The 25873-nt window shown below is 44.8% G+C and overlaps 1 protein-coding gene across 2 annotated transcripts; it reads left to right on the top strand.

Moving 5' to 3' along the window:
* Positions 1-1427: 1427 nt before the first annotated feature.
* AMZ2 (archaelysin family metallopeptidase 2) lies at positions 1428-25636 on the top strand. 2 transcript variants are annotated; one of them, XM_038757236.1, is made up of 8 exons: positions 1428-1495; positions 7924-8206; positions 9607-9780; positions 10135-10263; positions 14830-14993; positions 17418-17594; positions 20035-20190; positions 24657-25636. In XM_038757236.1, exons 2-7 carry the CDS (start codon positions 7924-7926, stop codon positions 20188-20190), a joined length of 1083 nt encoding a protein of 360 aa, XP_038613164.1. In that variant the 5' UTR covers positions 1428-1495; the 3' UTR covers positions 24657-25636. The 2 variants fall into 2 exon arrangements, with proteins under 2 accessions (XP_038613164.1, XP_038613163.1); XM_038757235.1 differs by lacking the exon at positions 1428-1495 and adding an exon at positions 5074-5108.
* Positions 25637-25873: the final 237 nt, after the last annotated feature.

The following is a 25873-nucleotide window of genomic DNA, read 5'->3' as shown; positions in this document are numbered from 1 at the left end:
TAGTACAGTGCTCTGCACACAGTAAGCGCTCAATAAATATGATTGATTGATTGTTGCGTAGGGACTGTCTCTATATGTTGCCAACTTGGACTTCCCAAGCGCTTAGTACAGTGCTCTGCACACAGTAAACGCTCAAGCAATACGACTGAATGAATGAATGAATGAATGTAAATGGAGAATAGGAATAGATTAGACTAGACTAGACTACCATAGAATAGAAGGTTTCTCTGGTAAGTTGCTGCTTAACAAATACCACAATTATTGTTGTTGTTGTTCCCTTCCCCACAGCACCTGTATATATGTATATATGCTTGTACATATTTATTACTCTATTTATTTATTTATTTTACTTGTACATATCTATTCTATTTATCTTATTTTGTTAGTATGTTTGGTTTTGTTCTCTGTCTCCCCCTTTTAGACTGTGAGCCCACTGTTGGGTAGGGACTGTCTCTATATGTTGCCAACTTGTACTTCCCAAGCGCTTAGTCCAGTGCTCTAAACACAGTAAGTGCTCAATAAATACGATTGATTGATTGATTGTTGGTAGGGACTGTCTCTATATGTTGCCAACTTGGACTTCCCAAGCGCTTACTACAGTGCTCTGCACACAGTAAGCGCTCAATAAATATGACATTGATTGTTGGGTAGGGACTGTCCCTATATGTTGCCAACTTGGACTTCCCAAGCGCTTAGTACAGTGCTCTGCACACAGTAAGCGCTCAATAAATACGGATGGATGAATGACTGAATGTAAATGGAGAATAGGAATAGATTAGACTAGACTACCATAGAATGGAAGGTTTCTGTGGTAAGTTGCTGCTTAACAAATACCACAATAAATGGAGAATAGGAGTAGATTAGACTAGACTAGACTAGACCACCATAGAACGGAAGGTTTCTGTGGTAAGTTGCTGCTTAACAAATACCACAATTATTGTTGTTGTTGTTCCCTTCCCCACAGCACCTGTATATATGCATATATGTTTCTACATATTTATTACTCTATTGTACTTGTACATATCTATTCTATTTATCTTTTGTTAATATGGTTGGTTTTGTTGTCTGTCTCCCCCTTTTAGACTGCGAGCCCACTGTTGGGTAGGGACTGTCTCTAGATGTGGCCAACTTGGACTTCCCAAGCGCTTACTACAGTGCTCTGCACACAGTAAGCGTTCAATAAATATGATTGATTGATTGATTGCTGTATTTCAGGCCCTCCACCCTCCCAAGCAGGTCACCGAAGGGATGACGTCACCGGTGTGGGGGGGGGAGGGGGTGACGGCGGCGCACGCGCACATCCGGACCATCCTGAGGTAAACTGCACACGGCCCTTAAATCGGGCGCCCGCGCGTTGGCGCCCGGTTTCGATATGGCGGTGATGGGAGGGGGGGGACCCCCCGCGGGAGACCGGAAGTCGGGAGCCCCGACCGGAAGTCGGGCCTGCCGTCCCCACTTCGGCCAACCGCCTCAGCGGGGCCCAAGGGAGCGCGAGGTGCAATGGCGTCGTTGGGCCATGGGGGCAAGGAGGGGAGGGCTGCTCAGGGGCCTGTTGGGGCAGGGATAGATGTATATATATGTTTCTACGTATTTATTACTCTATTTATTTATTTTATTTTGTTAATATGTTTTGTTTTGTTGTCTGTCTCCCCCTTCTAGACTGTGAGCCCACTGTTGGGTAGGGACCATCTCTCTATATGTTGCCAACTTGGACTTCCCAAGCGCTGAGTCCAGTGCTCTGCACACAGTAAGCGCTCAATAAATACGAATGAATGAATTACTCTATTTGTACATATTTATTCTATTTTATTTTGCTGATACGTTTGGTTTTGTTGTCTGTCTCCCCCTTATAAACTGTGAGCCCACTGTTGGGTAGGGACCGTCTCTAGATGTTGCCAACTTGGACTTCCCAAGCGCTTAGTCCAGTGTTCTGCACACAGTAAGCGCTCAATAAATACGATTGAATGAATTACTCTATTTTATTTGTACATTTTTATTTTATTTTGTTAATATGCTTTGTTTTGTTGTCTGTCTCCCCCTTCTAGACTGTGAGCCCACTGTTGGGTAGGGACCATCTCTCTATATGTTGCCAACTTGTACTAACCAAGCGCTTAGTACAGTGCTGTGCGCACAGTAAGCGCTCAATAAATGCGATTGAATGAATGAATTACTCTATTTTATTTGTACATATTTATTCTATTTTATTTTGTTAATATGTTTGGTTTTGTTGTCTGTCTCCCCCTTTTAGACTGTGAGCCCGCTGTTGGGTAGGGAACGACCTATCTGTTGCCAACTTGTACTTCCCAAGCGCTTAGTCCAGTGCTGTGCGCACAGTAAGGGCTCAATAAATACGATTGAATGAATGAATATGTACCTGTATGTATGTTTGTACGTATTTATTACTCTATTTTATTTGTACATATTTATTCTATTTTATTAATATGTTTTGTTCTCTGTCTCCCCCTTCTAGACTGTGAGCCCACTGTTGGGTAGGGACCGTCTCTATATGTTGCCAACTTGGACTTCCCAAGCGCTTACTACAGTGCTCTGCACACAGTAAGCGCTCAATAAATACGATTGATGATGATATGTTTGTATGTATTTATTACTCTATTTTATTGGTAAATATTTATTCTATTTATTTTATTTTGTTAATATGTTTTGTTTTGTTCTCTGTCTCCCCTTTCTAGACTGTGAGCCCACTGTTGGGTAGGGACCGTCTCTATATGTTGCCAACTTGTACTTCCCAAGCGCTTAGTACAGTACTCTTCACACAGTAAGCGCTCAATAAATATGATTGAATGATTGAATGAATATGTACCTGTATATATGTTTGTACATATTTATTACTCTGTTCATTTATTTTATTTGTACATATTTATTCTATTTATTTTATTTTGTTAATATGTTTTGTTTTGTTGTCTGTCTCCCCCTTCTAGACTGTGAGCCCATTGTTGGGTAGGGACTGTCTCTATATGTTGCCAACTTGTACTTCCCAAGCGCTTAGTACAGTGTTCTGCACACAGTAAGCACTCAGTAAATGCGATTGAATGAATGAATGAGGGAAGGTTTGGGTGCCGAAAGGTGCAGTATAATAATTGTGACATGGATTTAATAATAATAATGATGATGATGATGGTGGTAATGGCATTTCAGCGCTTACTATGTGCCAAGAATTGTTCCAAACACTGGGGTTGACGCAGTGATAATGTTATTTGTTAAGCACTTACCATGTGCGTGGCTCAGTGGAAAGAGCCCGGGCTTGGGAGTCAGAGGTCGTGGGTTCTAATCCCAGCTCTGCCACTTGTCAGCTGTGTGACTTTGGGCAAGTCACTTCACTTCTCTGGGCCTCAGTTCCCTCATCTGTAAATAGGGATGAAGACTGTGAGCCTCCCGTTGGACAAGCTGATCACCTTGTAACCTCCCCAGCGCTTAGAACAGTGCTTGGCACATAGTAAGCGCCTAATAAATGCTATCATCATCATTATTGTCATGTGCCAAGCACTGTTCCAAGCACTGAGGTTGATACAACGTGGGCAGGTTGCCCCAAGTGGGACTCACAGTCTTCATCCCCATTTTACAGATGAGGGAACTGAGGCACAGAGAAGTTAATAATGATGGCATTTATTAAGCGCTTACTGTGTGCATAGCACTGTTCTAAGCACTGGGGAGGTTACAAGGTAATCAGGTTGTCCCACGGGAGGCTCACGGTCTTAATCCCCATTTTGCAGATGAGGTAACTGAGGCCCCGAGAAGTTGTGACTTGACCAAAGTCACACAGCTGACAACTGGCGGAGCTGGGATTTGAACCCGTGACCTCTGACTCCAAAGCCCGGGCTCTTTCCACTGAGCCACGCCGCTTCTCTGTGCCCAGGGTCACACGGCTGACAAGCGGCGGAGTCGGGATTAGAACCCATGACCTCTGACTCCCAAGAGAAGTTAAGTGACTTCCCTAAAGTCACACAGCAGACAAGTGCTTAATACAGTGCTCTGCACACAGTAAGCGCTCAATAAATACGATTGATGATGATGATGAAGTGGCAGAGCCGGGATTAATAGGATCCACTAGCTAGTAATGCCTTGGGGAAGCAGCATTGCGTAGTGGCTAGAGCCCGGCCCTGGGCGTCAGGAGTTAATGACATAATACTAATAATGATGGTATTTGTTAAGCGCTTACTATGTGCAAAGCACTGTTCTAAGTGCTGGTATTGATACAAGGTAATCAGGTTGTCCCACGTGGGGCTCAGTCTTCATTCCCATTTTACAGATAAGGAAACTGGGGCCCAGGGAAGTTAAATGACTTGCCCAAAGTCACGTAGCTGTTAAGTCGCGGAGCTGGGATTAGAAACCATGACCTCTGACTCCCAAGCCCGTGCTCACTTGTCTGCTGTGTTACCTTGGGCAAGTCGCTTCACTTCTCTGGGCCTCAGTTCCCTCAACAGGAAAATTGAGACAGCCCCACGTGGGACAGGGATGGTCCTACCTGATTTGCTTGTGTCCACCCCAGCGCTTAGTAATGTTAATGGTGATGATGATCATCATCATCAATTGTATTTATTGAGCGCTTACTATGTGCAGAGCACTGTACTAAGCGCTTGGGAAGTAAAAATTGGCAACATATAGAGACAGTCCCTACCCAACAGTGGGCTCACAGTCTAAAAGGGGGAGACAGAGAACAAAACCAAACATAGTAACAAAATAAAATAGAATAGATATGTACAAGTAAAATAAATAAATAAATAAAGAGTAATAAATATGTACAAACATATACAGGTGCTGTGGGGAAGGGAAGGAGGTAAGATGGGGGGGATGGAGAGGGGGACGAGGGGGGATGATGGTATTTATTAAGTGCTGTCTATGTGCCAAGCACTGTTCTAAGCACTAGAGTAGATACAATGTAAAGAGGTTGTCCCACATGGGGCTCACAGTCTTTAAATCCTCATTTTACAGCTGAGGCGACTGAGACACAGAGAAGTTAAGTGACTTGCCAGAGGTCACACAGCCGACGAGTGGAGGCGGCGGCATTAGAACCCACGTCCTCTGATTCCCAAGCCCGTGCTCCTGCCACTAAGCCGCACTGCTGCTCCTGGTACAGTGCCTGGTGCACAGTAAGTGCTTAACAAATGCCATTATTAATATTATTGTTATGACTTCCCAAGCGCTTAGTACAGTGCTCTGCACACACGAAGCGCTCAATAAATACGATTGATTGATTGATCGATTGATTGATTTACCAGAACGATTGCAGATGGAGGCGGGGTGTCCTAGGGTGACCCTTTGGGTCGGAAACGATTCGACAGGCCAAGACAGGATAATGAGAAGCAGCGTTGCTTACTGGTTAGCGCATGGGCCTGAGAATCAGAAAGTCATGGGTTCTAATCCATCTCTGCTACGTGTCTTCTGTGTGAACTTGGGCAAGGCACTTCTCTGGGCCTCAGTTACCTTATCTGTTAATTGGGGATTCAGATTGGGAGCCCCATGTGGAACAAGGACTGTGTTCAACCCGATTTGTTTCTGTTCACTGCAGCGCTTAGTACAGTGCCTGGCACACAGTCAGTACTTCACAAATCCTTTTTTTATTATCATCCCGGGTCCACCCCTGATCTGCTGTGAGACCTTTGGCAAGTCAGTTAGCTTCTCAGTGCCTTAGTTTCCTTATCATCAATCGTATTTATTGAGTGCTTACTATGTACAGAGCACTGTACTAAGTGCTTGGGAAGTACAAATTGGCAACATATAGAGACAGTCCCTACCCAACAGTGGGCTCACAGTCTTATCTGTAAACTGGGATGAAATACATGTTTTCCCTCTCTTTTTAACCGTGAGCTCCGTGAGGCAGGGACTGTGTCCAACCTGATGATCCGGTACCCATCCCAGTGTTCAGTACTTGGCCCATAGCAGGTGCTTAACAAATACCACAATTATTATAATTAAGCGAGGCGGGGGCCGTGTCGAATCAGATTATCTTGTATCAACCTAAGTGCTTAGCATACTGTCAGTATACCTAGCGTCCTTCGTCCTTACCGTGTAACAGCAAGGTAACCTCCCCTCTGGTTTCCTTTATCCCACTGAAATGGTTGGACATCCCAAGATGATGGGGCTGAGGATAGTTTCCCAAAATCCATCTCAGACAGCGAAACGACGCTAAGGGACCGTACCGTTACCCCAGCCGGGGTTTTTACGAAGTTTGGCCATAAACTTGTGGTGCCTGCAGGTCTGGAGAGACAATTGTCTGTCTGGGGAATTTTGGTTTCCTGACTGGAGTTTGAGTGGTCATTGTACAATCTCCACTACTGCGTGTATGATAAGATAAAGTCAGAGTACCGTACCACAATAATCAAAATAACTACGGTATTTATTAACCATTGTCTATGGGTGAAGCACTAGAATAGATTCATGATTATCAGATTGGACAGAGTCCCTGCCTGACGTGGGGTTCACAGTCTAAGTGGTACTGGTATCATGTCCTCATTTTGCGGATGGAGAAACAAGCACAGAGAGGTTAAGTGGCTTGGCCAAGGTCACACAGCAGGCCACTCCACTTACCTGCTGTGTGACCTTGGGCTGGTCACTTCTCTGTATCTTGGTCACCTCACCTGTAAAATAAGGATTCAATCCCAGTTCCCCTTGCTTCTTAGATTGCAAGCCCTGTGTGGGACAGGGGCTTGCCTCAAGTGATTATCTTGTATCTTCCCCAGCATTGAAACAGTGCTTAACACACAGTAAGCATTGAACAAATGCCACAATTTAGTTTTAAGTTGTTCTGTAATTCATTTAGCCCTGCCCAGTATCAGTTCTTTACACTTACCTATTCCAAGAAAAAAATTCCTCCTTTTACACCAGCTCATGACTGGAACAGTCTTATCAGGGGGAGTCTGATTTTTGATGAGTTATCGGATGGGATCTGATGTTCCCCGGTGCGACACGTCTTGGGGGAAGATAGAAAGAATTTTGAGAGCCGAGCTATTTCCTGTTTATCGGTCGCAGATACGGTAGTTACATAAGCAGCCTAAACTGACATCATTTCAATTTTCTTTGATGCCGATCCTCACCGTGATTGATCATTTTCCTCGTAACGCATATCATCATATTGTAGCTATTGCCCGAATTTGCCGAAGAAAATTGCCTTTTAGGCCTTTATGGGACCAACTCCACTCCGTAGCTCTCCAAATGGGTGTTTTTCAGAGGAATCATCAGGTTGAAAAAATGCCACGGGGCATGGGATTGGGGAAGTAAGTTCTACGTAAATTCTGTATATCTGAGCATCATGAAACCACTACGGTTTTGATCTCGATGAGAAGCTGGCAGAAATAAGGGTATTTGTTAAGTGCTTACTATGTGTCTAAGCACTGGGGTAGATCAAGTTCATCAGGGCAGACACAGTCCTCTGTGCCACGTGGGTCTACAGACTATGCAGGAGGGAGAAATATCTAACATGTCTGCATTTTGGAGCTTGTGGTGTACCATCTGTGCCTTGATCTCGTCTATCTTGCTGCTGACCACTTCCCCACATCCTTTTCTGACCTAGAACTCCCTCCCTCTCCATATATGCCGGACCATCTCCCCACCTCCAAAGCATTAATTAAGGTCACATCTCCAAGAGGCCTTTCCCGATTTAACCCACTTTTCCCCAGCTCCTTCCCTTCTGCGTCTTCTGTGCACTTGGGTGAGTGACCTTTGGACATTTGATACTCACCTCACGCCCCCCAACCCCACGACACTTACGTACAGATCTATAAATTAGACGTTATAAATTATTTTTATTAATGTCCATCCCCGCCTCTGGATTGTAAACTGATGATGGGCAAGGGAACGTGACTACGAATTCTGTTGTGTTGTTTTCTCCCAAGTGCTTAGTACAGCGCTCTGCGCGTAGGAAACGCTCAATAGATAGCATCAATTGATTGGCTTTTTCCCCGACAGATGCGAGCAATTAGGCACTCCGAGGAGACCCTGAAAGCAGCCCTCATATCGAAGTCCTCAGCCCTCGTGAAGCAATACGAGAGTCTGGACCCTGGAGAGAGGCTTTTGATGAACGAAGCATTCCGGCGGGATAGCATCCTCTTCAGACCCATTACTTTGCAGTCAGCGTCAGACTGGATTTCTGCACACCCGGAGCCCACTCAAGACTTTGAGGAGTTCTATCGCGATCCCTATAGGAAGAAACCCACTCCGCAGAGTCACACAATTTATATACAGACCATTGGTAATACCTTGTTTCTCTGCAGCAGAGTTAGTTCATTGGCCATGGTTGGCTTTAGGCAGTAAAGAAATGCACGTTTGTGAATCTTTAATGAAATGTGCCAACTAAGTGGTCTTTATTCTCAAGGAAACTGAGGTCGGGGAACAGGATTAATTCACTGACCTTAGGAAACGCTCAGTACGGTGCTCTGCACAAAGTGGTCAATGAATGCCACTGATTTTTTTTTTTTATGGTTTTCATTAAGAGCTTACTATGTGCCAGGCAATGTATGGAGCGCTGGGGTCGAGCCAAGCTAATCAGGTTGAACACAGTCTGTGTCCTATGTGGAGCTCACAGTCTTAATTCCCGTTTTATCAATGAGGTATCTGAGGCACAGGGAAGTTAAGTGACTTGTTCAAGGTCACATAGCAGACAAGTGGCAGAGCCAGAATTAGAACCCGGTCCTTCAGACTTCCAGGCTCCTGTTCTATTCAGTGGGTGACACTGCTTTGCCTTCTTGATTGATTAGGGCAAAGGATTAAAGGGTTAGGTTGTTTTTCTAATTCTGAGTGACCTTGTTATCACTGAATACCTAGATATTTATGCCCTTTGTTCTGTCTATCTCTCTGTGTGTCTCTCTTGTAAATATATTTGTTTACCCATAGATAAAAATCAGGGATATCAATCAAGCACTTGAATTAGCAGAGCACTGTAGTAAGCATTTGGGAGAGAACAATAAGTCAGAATTAGGGACACATTCCCTACCCATAACTAGCTTGCAGTGTAGAGATGAGATCACAGTCTAGATATAGCAGTTTATTAGCTTGATGCTTCAATTGACCCGTGTGTAAAATGGATCTGATAATGCGTAGAGTGAGAATATGTTTTTGTTTTAAGTGTCCTTCGAAGTTTGTCATTGGGATGTACTATTGAAAGGGTGTTGTCCTTGATTAAGGGCGAGGTCTTGCAGATAGTCTTGTAAAATTTTGCATTATCTATTTTTGGTTGTTTAACACAAACATAACTTGTGGAGATTGTCATCGGGAAACTACTTGAGCGTTTGTGGCATTATTTTTCCCTGTGTGGTTTTTCTGTTAATTTTGGATTTGTAAAATTGGAGATAATCAGTTTGATCCTCTAGTTGTCACTAGCAACGTTTTCAGTTTTTGAAAAATTTCCATTTTATATTATAACTTGGATCATACTCATCAAAATTTGGGGCATTTTTTAGCCGTAGGAAATTGCATGTCTTTCCAGTGATCTGAAAAAAACAAACAAAAAACCCCAGTTTCCTAGCAAGAAACATTAGAGAGAATTCTGAAGTTTCATTTTTGTTTCGGTTTTCAGTAGTTTGATTTCATTGAAGGTACAGTAGCCGTCCTGGTTTAACTTTCAATCTGGCTTTTGTTTTTTTATGACATTAGGTTCCTTTGGTGACTCCAGAGTTAGCACGGAGGAATACGTTAGCTGGTTAAAGGGCTACTGTGAAGCCTTTTATTGTGGAATGGCAGTTAAACTCCTAGAGCCTATACCTGTTTCAGTTACCAGATGTTCATTTAGAATCAATGACAACACGCACAATTTGCAAATTCATGCAGGTACTGAGAAAAAAATCATTATTAATCATCTTTCATAGTATAACACTTTTTAAAGTGTTCAAATGTATTTTAAAAGGTAGAAAATAAAACATTTTAAACGTGTCATCTGGATGCTTGAAATCTGTTGAGGTTTGAAGTTGAGGAAAATGTAAGAAAATAACTCTGTCCAGGAGGACCATGTTGTCACAAATTGGAGATAAAGTATTTATTTTAATTCCTAGTCATAGTGACATCATAAAATGTGATGTTTGGATATACTTTTGAATACAAGCTAAGATATGCTCTTGATTTTCTCGTTTGAATTTTGTGGTTTTCCTAACTGAGCCGATGGAATTTATCTGTATTTTTCTACAGGGGACCTGCTGAGGTACTTAAAAAGGAAAAAGCCCAGTGATGCCTTCTGTATAGTAGGGATAACAACGATTGATCTCTTCCCAAAGGAATCCTGGAATTTTGTCTTTGGACAGGCATCTTTGACTGAAGGTATTCCTGTCTGACTTGCTCGGTGGTCAAAACGTGGGGTGTGAAGTTCCAGTTTATAGACAAATAGGGTAGTGAAGCTCTCCAAATTAGTGGAAACTAGATTGAAATGAGAAGTAGTTGCATAGCCTCGTAATGATAGAAGGAAAGCTCATGAAGCTGAAGTCATTTATAGCTGAAATCTCAAAAGAAAGAATTGCTATTTAATCCTCGTGAAATTCTACAACTCACTTTCTTGACCTTCTAGCCCAAGAAGTGTAAGAGCTGCCAGCTGTTGTGATAAGGAATTAGCCTTTCTGTTTCCATCGTGACTTTTCTTCCTACAGATCATTGACTGTTTTTTAAAGAGTCTGCCACCTTGTTGATCTTTGATTGTAGCCTTTTAGCCTTTCTCTTTCCATCATGACTTTTCTTCCTAAAGATCATTGACTACTTTTAAAAGAATCTGCAACCTCCTTGATCTTTGATCGTAGCCTGTAGGAAACCCCCTTAGTAGTCATGAGCATGTATGCAGGGGAAATGATCTTGCCACCTGTCTGGCAGGCTTGAATCTCAGCCATCTCCCTGTTTCGTGCCCAGAGTTGAGCAACTTTTCTGCCCAAAGCTTTTTCCAGCCTGTATTTCAAAGTGAAGCCACCCTTCTGCTCTTTCTGGAGAACCCAGAAAGAGTCACGTCACTTCACTTCTCTGGGCCTCAGTTACCTCGACTGGAAAATGGGGATTAAGATGGTGAGCCCCCCGTGGGACAACCTGATCACCTTGTAACCTCCCCAGCACTTGGAACAGTGCTTTGCACATAGTAAGCGCTTAATAAATGTCATTATTATTCCCTTCTAAACTGTGAGCCCACTGTTGGGTAGGGACCGTCTCTATATGTTGCCAACATGTACCTCCCAAGCGCTTAGTACAGTGCTCTGCACACAGTAAGCGCTCAATAATAATAATAATAATGGCATTTATTAAGCGCTTACTATGTGCAAAGCACTGTTCTAAGCGCTGGGGAGGCTACAAGATTATCAGGTTGTCCCTCATGGGGCTCACAGTCTCAGTCCCCATTTTACAAATGAGGTAACTGAGGCACAGAAGTGAAGTGACTTGCCCAAAGTCACACAGCTGACAATTGGCGGAGCCGGGATTTGAACCCATGACCTCTGACTCCAAAGCCCGGGCTCTTTCCTACTGAGCCACGCTGCTTCTCTAATGACTACGATTGAATGAATGAATGAATGAATGAATGAATGAATGAACCCCGTGTCCTAATCTCGGCTCTTCCACTTGTCTGATGTGTGAACTTGGGCATGTCACTTCACTTTCCTGGGCCTCAGTTAGTTCATATGTAAAATGAGGATTAAGAATGTGAGTCCCAGTTAAGACATGGATTGTGTCCAACCTGATTAGCTTGTGGCTACTCCAGTGCTTAGTATAGTCCCTGATCCATAGTAAGTACTTAAATCACAATAGTAATAATAAATACTATTTTTATTAGCATTATTATATCATTGTGGGCAGGGAATGTCACTGTTTATTGTATTGTACTTTCCCAAACGCTTAGTACAGTGCTCAGCACACAGTAAGTGCTTAGTAAATATGACTGCATGAATGAATTACAACACCTGGAAGAGATGGACAGATGAATCATTTCAAATGATTTTGTCCTTTTTTTGTGTGGTATTTATAAATCACTTCCTATGTATCAGGCACTATACTAAATGCTGTGATAGATTGAAGATAATCAGGATGGTCACACTGGGCTCACAGTCTTAATCCCCATTATACAGATGAGGTAACTGAGGCACAGAGAAGTGAAGTAACGTGCTCGAGGTGACACAACACACAAGTGGCGAAGCGGGGATTAAAACCCAGATGCTTCTGATTCCCAGGCCCGTGCAGTAACCACTAGGCCATGCTGCTTTTTTCCTCCTCCATCAAGAAGTCACTGCTAATTTGCCCTGTGGAAATGTTTCATTTTCTTCCAGTAGTTGAAATAACCCTCCTGGCCTGTATTTCTTTTTAATCCCATCGTGACAAAGCCGATTAGAGACGGCGTGCAATGGGAAGTGACAGTATTCATTCATTCATTCGTATTTGTTGAGCGCTTACTGTGTGCCGAGCACTATACTAAGCGCTTGGGAAGTACAAATGGGCAACATGTAGAGACAGTCCCTATCCAACAACGGGCTCACAGTCTAGAAGGGGGAGACAGACAACAAAACATGTGGACAGGTATGAAATGGCCATATTACTGCCTTTGAATGTCAAGTTGCCTGTGTTTCGCCTACCCTTCTCCGTTCGAACAACTAGTTAGCTTTCCACCTGCTGCCATCGTTACAGACGGTAAGTCAGGAAAGACTCGCAGGAGCGAGCCAGTCACTTTTAGGGTTGAACCAGTGAACCCACCGAGGAAGAGTTTATAAATAAGCACCGTCGAGTAGATAGGCAAAGGCTGGACAGACTTACATTTTCCAAGGATGATTACAATGCGTCGTCCCAGGAAAGGATGTCTACTTTTTTCCAAAAACCCGTTTCCGAGTCGGAGACCCCGTGGGATCCCGCTGCGGTCCGCGAACCTCTCTTTCGGCCAGCGGAGGTCAGTCGTGATCCGCGAGAGAGGCCGGTGCCGCCTCCGAAACTCATCCAGGATTCATCGGAGGGATGGGATCGTCACCGCGGGATGGCTCGGAGCCTTGTTCCGACAAGGCTTGGAAGAACGCCGAGGCCCTTACATTATCCCCTATGAGGGCTCAGTGCTTTTAGACTGTGAGCCCGCTGTTGGGTAGGGACCGTCTCTATATGTTGCCAACTTGTACTTCCCAAGCGCTTAGTACAGTGCTCTGCACACAGTAAGCGCTCAATAAATACGATCGATTGATTAGTACAGATCTCAGCACATGCTGAGCGCTTAACGAATACTACTCGGCCTGAAGCGTCGAAGTTAAGAACTGGTTTGGCGAGGCATCATGTCTCCCACTCGAGGATAGTCGGTATGTGCCACTGGGACTTGCGTCCCAGCATCACATCATCAATCGTATTTATTGAGCGCTTACTATGTGCAGAGCACTGTACTAAGCGCTTGGGAAGTACAAATCGGCAACATATCACATCTGGGAAAGAGAGGCGGTGGGCACCCTCGCACTCCAAACAGCCTGCATTTCTAACTGTGCAGTGTCCGGCCTTTCCCACAGTGAGTGCAAGGTAGTTTCTTCACGGTCTTTCTCCCCCCGGTTCGGCGCCTGTCCGTTTCTAATTAACTTTCCGAGACGGAAGCATTATGGCCTTGTGGGAAGACCACAGGCTTGGAGGTCAGAGGACCCGGGATCTATTTCCAACTCCGCCACTTGCCTGCTGTGTCACCTTGGGGAAGTCCCTGTACTTCTCTGTGTGTCCATTTCCTCATCTATAAAATGGGGATTCAGTATCTGTTCTCCCTCCTACTTGGGGTGTTAGCCCCACAAGGGATAAAGACTGTGTCCAATCTGAATATACTGTATCTACTCCAGTGCTTAGCAATTAACAAATGTCACTATTATTATTATTATCATTATTTTTACTTTGCACCACTTATGAGGTGGTCAGTGGGCCATGGGGAAAGCAGGAGCTCTATTTGTTACCTAATAATGACAGTGTTTGTTAAGTGCTTATTAAGTGCTTGGGATATATATAAAATAATTACATCAGACATAGTTCCTGTCCCACTTGGGTTTTACAGTCTAGGCAGGAGGGAGAATCGTTTATATCCACTTTACAGATCAGGAAAGTGAGGCCCAGACACAGGCAAGTGGCAGATATGGGATTAGAAGTCTGATCTCGCTGAGGGCAGGGAAGGTGTCTGCTTATTGTTATATTGTACTCTCCCAAGTGCTTAGTAGAGTGCTGTGCACACAGTAAGTGCTCAGTAAATACATTCGAATGAAAGAATGAATGACTCTTCTGCCCCCAGTCCCAAGCTCTTTTCACAAGGCCACACTATCTTCTAAAAATGTAACCAGCCGCTGCCAGCCAATAAGCAACAGCCCTGGGCAAGTTGAGTAGCATAATAATAATAATAATAATAATAATGATTACTGTTATTATTACACTCGCCGAGCGCTGTGGTTGATACCGGGTGATCAGTTTGGACACAGTCCCCGGGATACATGGGGGCTTCCAGTCTGAGTAGGAGGGAGAACAGACATCTCAGATCCCCATTTTACAAGTGTGGAACCTGGGGCCCAGAGAAGCTAAGTGACTTGGCCGAGGTCCAGCAGCAGGAAAGCGGCAGAGCCGGGGTCGGAGGCCAGGTCTTGTGACTCTGTCGCACTTTTTCCATTAGGCCACACTGCTTCAATCATGGAACATTAATAAGGCGCGGACCGGCGCCGAGCTAGGGCGTAAAAAGAGTGATCTGGTACTCACTGTGGGAAAGGCCGAGCTAGGGGGCATGAAGAAACGAGTGATCTGGTACTCACTGTGGGAAAGGCCAGGTGGCTAGCGGGTATTTTCCATCCCTGTCTTTTAAGAACCTGACCTTATTAACAATGCATCTGCGGGGTGTACGTTAGCGGAATTCCCCTCTGACTCTGTCTTTTATAGGCGTGGGGATCTTCAGCTTCGCCAGGTACGACAGTGACTTTTATAGCCCGAGCTACAAAGGCAGACTGAAGAGAACAAAGAAACCGTCCAAAGGAGACTATTCCGTTTTTGATGACTGTCACACACCCGCCATCACCAGTATATTGCTGCTGAGGTCTTGTAAGGTGAGAGGACTCGGAGATCTTAGGGGCCCTGACGCCCTCTTTATGGTAGTAAAAAAAATGTATTGTTTTGAAACGTACTAGCTATCGTGAAGTTCTGTAATTTATTTTACTGTCCACCTCCCCCTTCTAGACAGTAAATTCCTTGGGGGCAGAGATCATGTCTACCATTCTCTCCCAAGCAGTTAGCACGTGGCTGTGCACACAGTAAGCTCTCAATAAATACCACTGATTGAGGGAAGCAGAGGACACTGGTTCATTTAATATTATTGAAGTGCTATTCTGATGGATATTTTGTGGGCTGGGGGGTAGATTTGAGATATTCAGATGCGGTACAGTAGGTAGGATATCTCATCCTCATTTTACATATGAGGAATCTGAGGCCCAGAGAAGCAAAATGACTTGCCCAGGGTCACACGTTAGGCAGGGGGCCGCACAGGCAACCCCACACCTAGAGACAGGAGAAAGCCTGTACATCGATCAATCAGTGGCATTAATTGAGCACTGACTAGGTGCAGAGCACCGTACTGAGCGCTTAGGGGAATACAAAATACATTTCCTTCAGTTTAAAGGTATTGGATTTTTTGCCTTCCTAGAGGCAGGCACCTAAGCATCTTGCCCCTGGGAAGCGCTTAATACAGTGCCCTGCACACAGTAAACACGCAATAAATGCGATTGAGTGAATAGACAGCTACGAAACCATCCATCAGTCAGTGACATTTATCGAGCCCTTACCGAACATTTGACCCTCTACTAAGGACTTGGGAGAGGACAGCAGCACCCAAGGCATCAGTTCCCTGCCCTCGGGGGGCTTTCCATCCAACGGGGGAGATTGGATTGACGATCAAATCATCCTTGGATCATCATCATCTAGAGGCGGGCCGTTGGGGCGAAGAGTAAGAAAGACAGCGACTGAGGCAGGGCGCCGTTTCTTTACCAATCTCGACCCCTGACACACCGCTTTGACTCCGAATAACTCACCAGATGTCACATGCGGGACTCAGTCAGTCGTATTTATTAAGCATTTACTGTGCATAGGGCACTGTACTAAGCACTTGGGAGAGTACAGTAGAACAATAGACACATTCCCTGCCCACAGTGAGCTTAGTTCAGTGCTTGGCACAGTAAACCCTTAGCAAATGATTTAATTATCATCATCATCATCTCCTCAGTGTTCCTCTTTTGGGCATGTTGGAAAGTTGGCTTAGGGAGAACGGAAACTCTGCCCTCTAAGGACATTTATACCCCCCCATGGACGTAAGAAGCATCCCAGCCTAGTTTAGAGAGCTCGGGCCTGGGAATCGGAGGATCAGCGTTATAATCCCAGCCCTGCCAATCACCTGCTGTGTTCCCTTGGACAAGTCACTTCACTTCTCTGGCCCTCAGTTGTCTCATCTGTTAAAGGGGATTCAAACCCTGTTGTTCTTCCTGCTTAGACTCTGAGGCCCATGCGGGTCAGGGATTGTGTCCAACCTGATTAACTTGAACCTACCCCAGTGCTTAGAACAGCGCTTGACTCAGAATAAGCGCTAAACCAAGTACCAATAAAAATTAACAATAATGAACCGATCAAGCTGATAGCCTGAGGCTAGATTGACCAACTCATAGCAGAGTTTTATGCACAATGGTTTGTTTAGCCCTCACTATGTGCCAAGCGCTGCGGTACATACAAGATCATCAGGTCCCATTTAGGGATAAAACTCTGTTATTGTACTCCCCCATGTGCTTAGTACAGTTCTTTGCACAAATTCCCCTGTCCTCACATCACACATCTCCCTCTCATCATCATCATCATCATCAATCGTATTTATTGAGCGCTTACTGTGTGCAGAGCACTGTACTAAGCACTTGGGAAGTACAAGTTGGCAACGTATAGAGACAGTCCCTACCCAACAGTGGGCTCACAGTCTAAAAGGGGGAGACTGTCTAAAAGTCTGCTCTCCACAGCAGACTCATACATGGTAGAGAGTTTTATGCCCTTAATGAGTATCAAATTCAGTGAAGTTTTTTACTCAGCCTGTTTTGGGGAATGGTGGTTTGTTTTGGTTTTTATTTAACGGTTTTTGTTATGCGCTAGGCACTGCACTGACCGCTCGGTTAGATACAAGCTAATCAAATTGGGTACAATCCCGGTCTCACTTAGGGCTCCCCATTTTAATCCTCACTTTGCAGAAGAGGCAACTGAGGCCCTGAGAAGTGAAGTGACTTCCCCAAGGTCGCCCAGCGGACACGTGGCGGAGCTGGGGTTAGAACCCGGATCCTCCTGTCTCCCAAGCCCGTGTTCTATCGACTAGGCCGCCCCGCTCGATTTCTGTTTTTAACCAATTTGTTCCTTTAATTTCAGCCGGGGAAAAGGAGAGGGGCAAAGAGCTGGAAGGGTAGCGGGGGTGGGAAAAGAATGTATTTGCTAAACCAGCTGTCTTTCAGACCCTCACCCATGAGCTCGGGCACATCTTTGGACTCCGTCACTGTCAGTGGCTGGCGTGTGTGATGCAGGGCTCCAATCACCTGGAGGAATCGGACCGACGACCCCCGGCCCTCTGCCCCATTTGCCTACGCAAGCTGCACTGCGCCCTCGGCTTCAGCCTCGCCCAGAGATACGAGGTACGCAGAGCGGAGGCGAAGCCGACCCGGTTGGGCCGCCCCGACCGGGGACCGGATTCCGTCCTGTACCCTGCAGGAGGAAACGCGTGTGCAGTGAACAGGAAGCTGTGGTTTGGTATAAAGCGCAGGGCGACTGTTCATCAAGAGCTCTGCGTCTGGGAGGTTTCTGGGAAGGCCGAGGACGTAGTCGTCGGGCTGGTTCCCCTGGGATGGGGGATGGGACTCGGTTGAGGTGGCCAGCCACTCGGAAGCCTGGAGGAGGTAGCCGGGAGGCAGTAATAATAATAACAGTAATCATATTTCCGGTCTTTGTGAAGCCTTCACTGTGTGCCGGGCGCTGTACTAAGTGCTGGGGTAGAATCAAACTAATCAGATCGGACCCAGTTCGCAGTGCGATCCCCATTTTCCAGATAAGGTACCTGAGGCACAGAGAAGTGAAGTGACTTCCCCAAGGTGATAAAGCGGACAAGCGGCAGAGCCGGGATTAGAACCCCGGTCCTCGTGATTCCCCGGCCCGTGCTGTAACCACTAGGCCATACAGTGGTAGGGGGTTGGAGGGAATATTCAGAGGTCATTGCTTTCATCCTCTTGTTTCTAGTCTTGTGAGGAATCTAACCAGACTTTATTTATTTATTTTACTTGTACATATCTATTTATTTTATTTTGTTAGTATGGTTTTGTTCTCTGTCTCCCCCTTTTAGACTGTGAGCCCACTGTTGGGTAGGGACTGTCTCTATATGTTGCCAACTTGTACTTCCCAAGCGCTCTGCACACAGTAAGCGCTCAATAAATGCGATTGATTGATTGATTGATCGATTAATAATAATAATGATATTTGTTAAAGCGCTTAGCACTGTTCAAAGTGCTGGGGTAGATACAAGGTAATCAGGTTGTCCCAGGTGGGGCTCCAGCCTTAATTTTACAGATGAGATAACTGAGGCCCAGAGAAGTGAAGTGATTTGCCCAGTGTCACACGCAGAGATGTGGCAGATCTGGGATTAATACCCATGCCCTCTGATGCCTACGCCCTTGCTCTTTCCACTAGGCCATGCAGCTTCTCTAGTGCCTATTGTTGGCAGAGCATTATACTAAGAAGTTGGGAGAGGGGTGCAGTGTTGCCTAGTGGAAAGAGCTGGGGACGGATGGTCAGACTCAGCTCTTCCACTTGCCAGCTGGAAGGCCTTGAGCAAGTCACTTCATTTCTCCGTGCTTCAGGTTCTTCATCAGCTACGTGGGGCCCGTCTGTACAATACCCTCTTATATTGAATTCCAGCCTCTAGAGCAGGGTTTGGCACTGAATCATTATCATCGTTGTTATTATTATGACAATAGCCTCGAGGACACGGTTCCTTCCTGCAGTTATGATTACTACAACAGACTTAGAGGACACGATTCCTGCCCTCAAGAGCTTATGGCTTAGAGAAGCAGCGTGACTTAGGGGAAAGAGCACGAGCTTGGGAGTCAGAGGTTGTGGATTCTCATCCCAGCTCTGCCACTTGTCAGCTGTGTGACTTTGAGGCACAGAGAAGTTAAGTACTTGCCCAGTTCCATCATCTGTAAAATGGGAATTAAGACTGTGAGCCCCACTTGGGACAGCCTGATCACCTTGCATCTACCCCAGCACTTAGGACAGTGCTTGGCGCATAGTAAGCGCTTAATAAATACCATCATTATTATTATTATTACTATTATTAGTGGACACAGATTGAAAATAAATTACAGTAGAAGAGAAAGGAAAAGTGGCTGTGTGGATGAGTCAGTGTGTAAAAAGTAAGGTCTGTAAGTTGATACGTACAGAAGCAGCGTGGCCTAGTGGAAAGAGCCTGGGTCTGAGGGTCGGAGGACCTGGATTCTAATCCTGACTCCATCACTTACCTCCTCTTTGACCCTGGGCACTTCACTTAACCTTTATGTGCCTCAGTTCCTTCATCTGCAAAATGGGGAATCTATTCTCCCTTCTACTTAAACCACGAGTCCCATGAGGGACCTGATGACCTTGTATCTACCCCAGCGCTTAGTACAGTGCTTGCATCTAGTACATGCTTAATAAATGCCACAAGTATTATTTTTATGGTTTTTTTACAGAAGTGCTATGGGAGGGAGGGAGTCCTCTAATGAACTGTTGGAAAGCAGAGGGTGTAGATGTCCTGGGGAGTAGAAAAATCAATCAGGAAAGCCTCCCAGAGGAGATATCATCTCAGAAGGGATTTGGAGAAAGGGGGAAGTTGTCATTTGTTGGATTTGAAGGGGATGAGAGGGTGTGAGCACCCAGAAATATAGGGAAGAGTCTTCTTAAAGAGGAGGAGGAGGAAGAAAAAGAGGATTCAGCCTTTGTTATTTGTCCTCTGCTTTTCCTTCTGGAGAAATGATCAGCCTTTGCCCAGCTATCTACCGAAAGTGATTTTTTTTAAGTGGCTTTTTTATTTGTTTGTTATTTAAGGCGATAGTGAAGTGGATTGATGAAGGTGCTACTGATGCTCCGGAAAGAGCTGCAAACTTCAGAAACGAAGACCCAGTGGCTGTACCCAAACCTGTGGAAGCTTTTCAGGAGTGGCGAGAGTGGTTCCTGAAATGCCTTGCTGTACTCCGAAAATAAGTACGTTTGTCATGAGAAACAGGAAAATTGCTGCCCAGCACAGCACTTTCTTTCCTTGAGGGGGAGGGCCGAAATAGAGCAGCTCGCCAATTTTCAAGAACACGGGCTTGGGAGTCAGAGGATGTGGGTTCTAATTCCGGCTCCGCCACATCAGCTGTGTGACTTTGGGCAAGTCACTTCTCTGTGCCTCAGTGACCTCATCTCTAAAATGGGGATTAAGACTGTGAGCCCCACATGGGACAGCCTGGTAACCTGTTATATATCCCAGCGCTTAGAACAGTGCTTGGCACGTAGTAAGCGCTTAACAAATGCCATCATTATTATTATTACTAGAAGCACAGTGGTCTACTAGAAAGAGCATGGGCCTGCGAATCGGGGGTCTTGAGTTTGAATTCTGCTCCGTCCTCTGCCTGCTGTGTGACTTTGGGCATTGATGATTTAGATGGTGAGCCCAGTGTGGGGCAGGGATGGTGACTAACCTGATAATTTCATATCTACCTCAGGTGTTATAACAGAGCTTGGCTCATCGTTCTTGTGAAGCGCTTACTATGTGCCGAGCACTGTTTTAAGCAGTAGGGTAAATACAAGTTCATCATGTTGGACACTGTTCCTGTCCCACATGGGGCTCCCAGTCTCCCTAAGCACTCAACAGATTCCCACCATTATTATCGTTTTTAGTTAAAATGCTTTCAGGGCTCCCAAATCTTGGCGATTTCTTTCTTGAAGAATGTCACGTCAAGTAAAACTTGCATAACATACTCCTGCCTCAAACGACACAACATACACGAGCCCAACAGTTTCTTCTGATTGTACACCGTAATCGTAATAACGGTGCTTACTAGGTGATGAGCACTGTGTTAAGCGCTGGGGTGGTTACAAGATACTCAGAGTGGGCACAACATGGGGCACAGACTCTCCCCAGAGAGATGGAAGAATGTTCCCTAAATCTCCAAAACGCAGAGTGAAGACACACACAATTGGATAATTGATGATTCTGTATTACGAATCATTAATCTCACCACAGCACTTGTTTATTGCACGTCATCATTAGCCTGGCTTCTGTTTCATCATTAGCCTGGCTTCTGTTCTATAGGATTCTGATTCTGTAATTTGATCATATACCGAATGAAAAGCAAACCTGGATAAAAAACCTGGGTAAAGAACAACTTCTGGGTAGTCGAAATACATCGTAGGCATACATCTCCCGACTTAGCATGGTGCTCTGCATACTGTAAGTGCTCAATAAATACCAGGGATTAATCCATGGGAGCTAATTTTCTAAGGAATTTATCAAACAAGAGCCTTCTCTTACATGAGAAAACAGTGAGGAGCCCTGATTCCATCCACTGATCCTCGGAAGTCTCTTACCCTGACACGTAGCGACAAACTGAAAACATATCTTGGAAGTTAAGAAAGTGATTTTTGAAAGTCTCTTTGATTGATCTTCTCCTTCTAGTGGGGATTCTCACCTTATGATGCCAATGGTAATGGTATTTGTTAAACTCTTACTGTGTGTCAAGCACTGTTCTGAGCGCTGGGGATTGATATACGATAATCAGGTTGGGCACAATCCCACGACCCTTGTCCCTCATGGGCTCGCAAACTAAGCAGAAGGAAACACAGATATTGAATTCCCATTTCACAGAGGGAAATGGGGGGAAATTGAGGCACAGATAAGTTAAGTGACTTGCCCAGGGTCACAGCAGTCAAGTGGTGGATCTCGGATTAGAACCCAGGTCCTCTGGTTCCCAAGCCCGTGTTCTTTCACTAGGCCACGTTGCTTCATTATCGATACCATTTAACCAGTGTTTCCTCTGCTATTTACATACTCTGGGTTTGTCAAAGTTACGGGGAAACTCACGAGACTTCTAGTGGAGCTATGGCAGCCAAAAGAGGAGAAATATGGGAGGGAGGTGGAGCACCTAAGATTCCAAAATCTTTGGAGAAGAATTACTTTGAAGTCACTGCCTTCTGGAAAGGTAGCATTTTGAGAATTCTTGTAGGATATAGATGTATTGCAAACTACAACAGGTCAAACCTATAGCGTGTTGAAAAAGAAATTGCCAGGAAGTCGTAATAGTATTTACTAAGAGCCTATTGGGTGCAGAGCACTCTACTAAGCCTTCGGGAGAGTACGAAGAAACTTACTAATTTAATCACCGGTAGTAGTGATAGTACTTATTAAGCGCTTCCTTCCTGTTAGCAGAGTACTGTATTAAGTGCTTAGGAGAGTGTGAAGAATGTTACTGATTTCATTCATTCAGTCGTATTTATTTAGCGCTTACTGTGTGCAGAGCACTGTACTAAGCGCTCGGGAAGTACAAGTGGGCAACATGTAGAGATGGTCCCTACCCAACAACGGGCTCACTGTCTAGTAGTGATAGTACTTATTAAGCGCTTCCTTCCTGTTAGCAGAGTACTGTATTAAGTGCTTAGGAGAGTGTGAAGAATATTACTGATTTCATTCATTCAGTCGTATTGATTGAGCGCTTACTGTGTGCAGAGCACTGTACTAAGCACTTGGGAAGTACAAGTGGGCAACATCTTAGAGACGGTCCCTACCCAACAACGGGCTCACAGTCTAGTAGTGATAGTACTTATTAAGCGCTTCCTTCCTGTTAGCAGAGTACTGTATTAAGTGCTTAGGAGAGTGTGAAGAATGTTACTGATTTCATTCATTCAGTCGTATTGATTGAGCGCTTACTGTGTGCAGAGCACTGTACTAAGCACTTGGGAAGTACAAGTGGGCAACATCTTAGAGACGGTCCCTACCCAACAACGGGCTCACAGTCTAGTAGTGATAGTACTTATTAAGCACTTCCTTCCTGTTAGCAGAGTACTGTATTAAGTGCTTAGGAGAGTGTGAAGAATGTTACTGATTTCATTCATTCAGTCATATTTATTGGGCGCTTACTGTGTGCAGAGCACTGTACTAAGCGCTCGGGAAGTACAAGTGGGCAACATCTAGAGACGGTCCCTACCCAACAACGGGCTCACAGTCTAGAAGGGGAAGACAGACAAAAAAACAAAAAACAGAAAAAAACAGAAAACGAAACAAGTAGACAGGTGTCCAGACCAACAGGATAAATAGAATTATAGCTACATACATACATCATTAATAGAGTAATAAATGTACAAATCTACCTAAGTGCTGTGGGGAGGGGAAGGGGGAAGAACAGAGGGAGTGGGGGGGATTTAGTGACCAGGGAGTAGTAATCGTATTTATTAAGTGCATACTGTGTGCAGAGCACTATACTAAGTGCATAGGGGAGCATGAAGAAAGTGACTAATTTAGTCACCGTGGAGTACTATTACCATTTAAGGACTGTACTAAATGCTTGGGAGAATATAAAAGAACTTAGTAATTTAGTCAGCGGGGAGTAGTATTAGCATATATGAAGTAAGTGCTTACTGTGTGCAGAGCCCTGTACTAAGTGCTTAGGAGAATGTGTGGAAAGTAACTAATTTAGTCACTGGGTAGTAATAATAGTATTTTTAAACACCTATGTGTGCAGAGCACTGTACTAAGTGTTTGGGAGGACACGAAGAAAATTACTAACTTAGTCACCCGGTGGTAGTAAAAGTATTTTTAAAATGCTTACCGTGTGCAGAGCACTGTATTAAGCACAGGGAGAGAATACAAGGTGGTCATTAGACACGGTCAGTTAGTCAATTAATTCTATTTACTGAGCGCTTACCGTGTGCAGAGCACTGTACTGACACTTGGGACAGCACAGCGGAAAATATAACAGACGTAATTCCCTGCCCATAATGACCCTGTGCCGTGGTTACAACAGCATTTAGAAGTCACTTCAGGATCCTCTGAAGTGCTCGGTTTGTTCTGTGGGTACAAACGCGAACCTGTATATATGTTTGTACGTATTTATTACTCTATTTATTTTACTTGTACATATCTATTCTATTTTATTTTGTTAATATGTTTGGTTTTGTTCTCTGTCTCCCCCTTCTAGACTGTGAGCCCACTTTTGGGTAGGGACTGTCTCTATATGTTGCCAACTTGTACTACTTCCCAAGCGCTTAGTCCAGTGCTCTGCACACAGTAAGCGCTCAATAAATACGATTGATTGATTGAACCTTAGGCAAAATGGGAATCAGATTCCCAAAACTCAGGGACCGAACAGAACAGTCCTGCCTCAGAGGGCTATCGGCGGCGGTGGCCGCAGTGAAGAAATTGGCGGGAGTTCCACATTGGTTCACGCACAGATTCGTGTGGGAAAATTCGTTTCACTGGACGCCGGCGATTTTTTCAGTCCAAAGCTAAAGCCTCAAAGGGCCCCAGTGGTTTTAGGGGGCGGTTTGCTGACCTGCCAAATGGAGTCAGGCAGGTGTTGGTCAACTCTCCCGGGCATCCTCGGAGAAGGAAGGAGCACATCCATCTTTGCTCTTCCCAGATGGGAGCCGTCCCTTAGGATGCCCACTGCCTAAATCACCGTATCCCCATACAGGACCTCGCTGGGCCTTGGGAAGATTCATCCCGGCATCCTGCTTCCTGTTCCAGGGGCCTCCAACCTTTGCTCTACCAGCCAAATTTGCTCTGCGGAACCTCGGACTTCAAACGTGCAGGTCTCGATCACTCACGAAGAAGGCTACACGTGGCATTTGAACAACAGGATGGTGATTTCCAGAAATCAGTGAGTTCAGTGGATTCTCGCAGGACAGTACCTAACCTGTCCTCCCATAGTCTGACAGGTTAGATTTCATCTTGGACCGGGAAAACGTCTTTGTTCTTTATTCATTCGTGCTTCTCCCACTGATTATTTGAAGTGGATGGATTTAATGAGGGGTTCTGTGCCGTAGCAGTATTACCGGTCTGTAGGGGAACGACGAAGTGAAAATTTCTCTCGTCATTCATGGATTGATTTTTTTTTTTTTTTAAGCCACAGTTGAGAAAATGAACTTCACTTCGGAGGTGACTTCTCTCATTCCCTGGCTTTAGTCCTCTTTGCTGGTGAAAGTGATTCACAGTTTTGGATTCTTTCTGTTGTGTTTAATGGTTTCGTAGTTCCAAAGTCCTTTGTGTCCAGTTTAAATTTTTACTGTAAAGTCCCCAGGTCTAACAGAAGGTAACTTTTTTCCTCCCCTTATCCTACTGATTTCCCTACAAAGGTTGCACATTGAATAGACAAATCTGCTGTGCATTGGTCTGTAGGAGTCTGGAAGGATATGTGAGATCAATTGGAATCGATTGGATTTTTAAAATGTCTAACTTGTAGGATAATTCCTAGAGTTTACTGTTTTTGTAAGGGGATAAAATTCTGGTTTAAATGTCTGATATTTGGTCGTCTAACTTATTTTTATGATTCACATGTGTCACAGGTTTGCTATTTTTCATGCCTTTTGCAAATATTTCAGCTGAGTGGTTTTTTTTATGATATTCGTGACACGCTTACTCTGTACCAAGCCCTCGACTAGGTGCTGAGGTAGATACAGGCTAATCAGGTTGGACACAGTCCCTGTCCCACATGGAGCTCGCAGTCTTAATCCCCATTTTACAGATGAAGTAAAGTGAAGTAACTTGCCCAGGATCACCCAGCACATGAATGTCAGAGCCAGGCTTAGAACCCAGGTCTTTTTGACACCGAGGCCCATGCCCCATCCACTAGAACATGCTGCTTCTCTTCAAGTTGACATTCAGACAAGTAAAGGATGCTTCACTTAATTT

The sequence above is a fragment of the Tachyglossus aculeatus genome, chromosome 15 (genome assembly GCF_015852505.1).
Source record: "Tachyglossus aculeatus isolate mTacAcu1 chromosome 15, mTacAcu1.pri, whole genome shotgun sequence".
In the NCBI taxonomy this organism is placed as follows: Eukaryota; Metazoa; Chordata; class Mammalia; order Monotremata; family Tachyglossidae; genus Tachyglossus; species Tachyglossus aculeatus.
Note: the sequence above shows the minus strand (reverse complement) of the source record. Positions and strands in the feature narration are given on the sequence as shown.

Coding starts and splice junctions, on each gene's coding strand:
- AMZ2 (XM_038757236.1), top strand. CDS start 7,924: ATGCGAGCAATTAGGCACTCCGAGGAGACCCTGAAAGCAGCCCTCATA. Junction 9,781..10,134: donor CAATTTGCAAATTCATGCAG/GTACTGAGAAAA, acceptor ATTTTTCTACAG/GGGACCTGCTGAGGTACTTA. Junction 17,595..20,034: donor GCCTCGCCCAGAGATACGAG/GTACGCAGAGCG, acceptor TTGTTATTTAAG/GCGATAGTGAAGTGGATTGA.